The 5,000-nt window shown below is 47.7% G+C and overlaps 1 protein-coding gene across 1 annotated transcript in view; it reads left to right on the top strand.

The window, feature by feature from the left end:
• Nucleotides 1-4,369: 4,369 nt before the first annotated feature.
• Nucleotides 4,370-5,000, top strand: part of LOC119578433 (liprin-alpha-1-like) — a 116,545-nt gene continuing 115,914 nt past the window's right edge. Inside the window, exon 1 of the mRNA XM_037926017.1 lies at nt 4,370-5,000. This exon is cut by the window's right edge and continues 167 nt beyond it. Within this exon, the coding sequence (XP_037781945.1) occupies nt 4,898-5,000 (103 nt within the window). The 5' untranslated portion in view covers nt 4,370-4,897.

Genomic DNA, 5,000 nt, shown 5'->3' with positions numbered 1-5,000 from the left:
CTCCTCCTCCCCCCTCCTCCCCCCTCCTCCTCCACCTCCACCTCCACCTCCACCTTCACCTCCTTCTGTGGGTGGCGTTGGCGTAAGGGAGAAAGAGACATGAGAAGTTCAGGAATTATGAGGGAAGGAGGGAATGGGAAAGAGATGAAAAATTATATTGTTGATGATAATGATGATATGGATAGTGATAATAACATTAAGGTTATTCTAGAAGTTGAGATGCAGGAAATGAAGGAAAAGAAATATGGATAAGAGTAAGGAGAGAAGGAGAACGGAAAGGAGAGAGAGAGAGAGAAAGGAAAACTTAATAAGGAAAATAAGATAGAAGAAAGGGAAGAAAAGCAACAACGACAACAAAAGAATGTTCACATGCGTAGAGGCATAGAAGAAATTGCACCTGAGGCGAAGTGAAGTGTTTTCCTTGTATTTTCATTTGCCTTTGACCCTCTTGTCCTCATGTAAAACCTTTCAACCAGATGAAAGGGAAGGAGCTTTTCACCCCTTTTCCCCCTCCCTCTTTAGCCTCCCCCCCTCTTTCTGTCTCTCTCTCTCTCTTTATCTCTTTATGTGAGGGTCTCGCCTGTGAATCCTAATCGATTTGTGTGTGTGTGTGTGTGTGTGTGTGTGTGTGTGTGTGTGTGTGTGTGTGTGTGTGTGTGTGTGTGTGTGTGTGTGTGTGTGTGTGTGTGTGTGTGTGTGTGTGTGAGACAGACGGACATATGTAGGCCGATAAGGCGGAAGCATTTTTCCTGAAAGGATTATATTTGAGTTGCGATTCTTTGCAATTTTTTCGAGATGGAGAGAATCAGAGGCCGAGAGGGCGAGCGGGAACGAGGGTGTGAAGATGGCGAGAACAGCGATTGTGAGCGATCGTGGGTCGGGGAAAGGGAGGGGAAATTCAGCGAGTGAATGGCTGCGGGAGTGAATGAGTGATGAACACTGCAGAAGGAATGAGTAATAGAAGCAGCAGAGTGAGTGAGTGCCGGCGAGTGAGTGCAGGCAAGAGCAAATGAGTAAGGAGACTCGGGACTCGCGTGGGGTTGCGTCAGAACTCGGCTGAGAGGAGGCAATAAGATAGCGGAAGAAAGAGCTTGATGAGATTTTACATTAACATCAAAAATGATAATGGGCGAGACTCAGGTTGAAAGGTTGCATTCGCCGAGCGTCTGTTGCAACGGCGGAATGCAATGGCGTTGTATTATGATTTTTGCGAATTTGCCTGTCAGGGAAGCAGAGATTGGCAGGGAGAAAGGCAGTCAAGCAGAAAAAAAAAGACATTGAAAGACATATAAACACCCAAGTAGACAGACAGACAAAGGCTGACAAAAAATATTAAGTTTGGGGCGTGGACATAGACCTGTAACCGCCTGTCCTTTGCCCAGGAAAAGATAGCAAAATTGACGATAGTCATTTGTGGCGATGACTGCCTAAGTGGCGACGCTGTTCCATTGCATAAGGAGGAGGAGGAGGAGGAGGAGCGTGCGTGCGATCGCGTGCGGCGTGGCATCGATTCGGACGAGTTTGCCTTGGATTTTTTCCGGGGTTTTAAGAAAGTGGGTTATGAGTGTGGCTTTTGTGTGCGTATGCGCTTGGGTGGGTGGGAGGTGTGTGTGTCCGAGTTTGTGCCATTGTCCATGTAGGCCTATATGTATGCATCTGTTCCTTGTGTGTGTGTGTGTGTGTGTGTGTGTGTTTGTGTGTTGTGTGTGTGTGTGTGTGTGTGTGTGTGCACGCGCGTGCGTGCGTGCGAGCGCGCATGTATTAGTCTCTCTGTATCTATTTGTCAGTGGCTATGTGCGCGTCTGTGCCTATTGATAGAGTGTGCACGCTCTGCCTCCCAACGGCAGAAATATCTGGGCGTTTGACACAAGGCGAATGCCCCTGGGATGAGAGAGTCAGGGACGTGGCTAATTACTCATCATCCCTTTGAGCCTCTCGTTTGGGTTGCGCCTCCGATATGGTGTGGGTGCGGCGGCGGTGCGGACAGGGAGAGGGGAAGGGGAAAGGGAAACGGAAAGGTAAAAGGAGAGGGTGAGAGAGAACTACAGGCAAGGAGGCAGGTAGACAGGCAGGCTGGATTTTTTTTTTTCTTTTTTCTTTTTTAATATTTTCGATGCGCAGTTGATTAAATTCGCGGATTTAGCCAACTGTGGGTCTACTCTGTATGTAGTTTAGTAAATAGTCGTCCCCTGACCTTGACGTGTTACTATAAAAAGAGTCTGATTATCAACTAGCGCCAAATATTAGTTTCTTCTTCAGCTGCAGTGCAATGAATGCTCTATCACTGTGTTTGTTACGGATGCATTCCAAGTAGAAGGTGAGAGATAAACCTGATTGATTAGCTGCAAAATTATAACGTTATTTTTTTTTCTTGATGGAAGGGGGTCACTTAGGCAAATCACAGTAAAAAGTAAAAAGATAATAATAAAAAAAAAATTAGAACAACTAAGTATCCGTGATATATATATTTATTAATATGTAAACAAACACACACACACACACACACACACACACACACACACACACACACACACACACACACACACACACACACACACACACACACACACACACACACACACACACACACACACACACACACACACACACACACACACACACACAATCACACACACAATCACACACATACACAATCACACACAATCACATACACATATACCATTGAGATAGTGTGAGGTTTGAACTGAATTGAATTGCAACGTACACAGATCTCGCCGCTTGTTATTTTAAGAACGGTGAGGCCGGACGGAAGGGTTGGGGAATTTGCCTAACGCGTCCGCCTCCTCTGGGGGCGCTGTGTATTTAAAGAGAAAACATCAAAATTATGCCAGAGACGGGCACGCTTACTCATTTAAAGGGGGAGACGAAGAAAGAGGTTAATGGGAAGAGAGAGAGCGAGCGAGAGCGACAGGGAGATTGGGAGAGGGCGAGGGACGGTGATGAAAGTGGTAAGAATCATAAGAATAGGAGACTGCCAAGGAGCTTGAAGGAAAGAAGGCCAGACACAGAGAGAGGGAGGGAGAGCGAGGGAAGGAGAAAAGGGAGGGAGAGAGGGAGGTGGAGAGGGAGATACGGGGATATGGAGAGGGAGAGAGAGATATGTGGAGAGGGAGGGAGAGAGAGATGGAGAGAGAGAGAGAGAGGGAGAGAGCGAGAGGGAGAGAGAGAAAGAGATGGAAGGGAGAGAGAGATGGAGAGAGAGAGGGAAAGAGGGATGGAGAGAGAGAGAGAGGGAGGGAGAGAAAGAGAGGGAGGGAGAGAGAGAAAGAGAGGGAGGGAGAGAGAGAAAGAGAGGGAGGGAGAGAGAGAAAGAGAGGGAGGGAGAGAGAGAGGAGAAGAGAGAGGAGGGGGGGGAGGAGAAAGAGAGGGGGGGGGGGGGGGAGAGAGAAAGAGAGAGAGTGAGGGAGAGAGAGAGAGAGAGAGAGAGAGAGAGAGAGAGAGAGAGAGAGAGAGACAGAGAGAGAGAAGCAAGTGCTGGCTCTCGTCACCCTGAAAGAGGAGTTCCACAATGGCGCGGCGCCCTTTGGTTCTCGTGCTTGGTTTGCTTTCATCATGTTGCATTGAAGAAGGCGGCGACGGCGACGATTTGCGCGCGTGGATGGTCGTTGGTCCTCGATGCTTTTGTAATAAGTAATGCATAGTGGGGCGGGCGGGGTGGGCGGGGGAAGGAGGTTGGAGTATGGAGGGGGGGGGAGGGGAGGGGTTGGGGAGGGCGAGGGAAGGAGGTAGGAGTATGAAGGGGGGAGAGAGAGAGGGAAGGAGGAAGGAGGAGTATGGAGAAGGGGGGAGGGGGTGGGCGAGGCCAGGCGTTTCTAAATCCTTTTTTTTTTCGAGGCAAACACGTAAAAGGTCTTTTGTCGCGAGGTGTTGCGGTTGGGACCTTGAGGGAATCTCGGTTCTAATTTATGATTGTACTTCCTTTTTAGTCTCGCCTTCCCCTTCAATATCGAGTTAGATTGTGTGTCTTTATGAGTGTGAGTTTCTGTGTATGTGTGTGCGTGCGCGCGCGCCATTCAAGTCAATGTGTTTATTATGTTCATATGTACGTATGTCTATTTCTACACCATTCAGTCAATGTGTTTATCATGTTTATATGCATCTCTCTGCTTGTTTCTACACAAGTGCGTGCATATAGCCCCGGCCGAGATCCTCCGAGGGATTTCTTGCGCTGTATCCGTTTACCTTCTCATTTTTTTACGCCGTGTGCTTTTCTCTGCTGTCTCCCTGTTCCGCCTCCCCGCCTCGCCCTCTCTTTCTTTTTCTTCTCTCTCTCTCTCTCTCTCTCTCTCTCTCTCTCTCTCTCTCTCTCTCTCTCTCTCTCTCTCTCTCTCTCTCTCTCATTCTCTTCGATGCGTATAATCATATAAACGTGTCTACTGCGTAATTAGCTGCTTTTATGATCCTCGCCGCGAGAGCAAGTGTGCAAACTGACAGCTCAGTAATGCGATTATTCGTGATAATTACCTGATGAGAAACACCGGTAACCGTTCATGGCGTTGTGTGTTTACGTAATTCATACTAATGTTGTCACTGGCCTGTCTTGTGAAGTGTGAAGCAAACAAGTCATGTTAATGAGGGAAATTCTGTATTTTGCTAGGTGAGTTTGTGTAAGAAAGATAAGGAATATCTAGATTTTTTGTGTGATTTGTACAAGAACATGAAAGAAAGAAAGTTAAGGTGTTAATTTCCTTAAAAAAAAAAAAAAAAAAAACGCGGATACATCGATTCCAGAAAAGTAAATAAAAGAAAAAGAAAATCATGGTTTCTACCGAAAAAGAGTAAGTGAAATCCGGAAGGATATATCCGTAGAGTTTGGTCATCACACGTACGTCGAGGGCGCACCGTTACAACGTAATGTGATGTAGGCTTCCTGCCGATGGTTGGCCCCGGTCCGTACGTGGGCGGGAGCCAGGGGACTGTCGCCTTGGACAAGAGTCTCCTGAGCCTCCTAGACTCCGTGTGTGCCCAGGGGGGCGGGG

The sequence above is a fragment of the Penaeus monodon genome, chromosome 11, assembly GCF_015228065.2.
Source record: "Penaeus monodon isolate SGIC_2016 chromosome 11, NSTDA_Pmon_1, whole genome shotgun sequence".
Classification (NCBI taxonomy): Eukaryota; Metazoa; Arthropoda; class Malacostraca; order Decapoda; family Penaeidae; genus Penaeus; species Penaeus monodon.
Note: the sequence above shows the minus strand (reverse complement) of the source record. Positions and strands in the feature narration are given on the sequence as shown.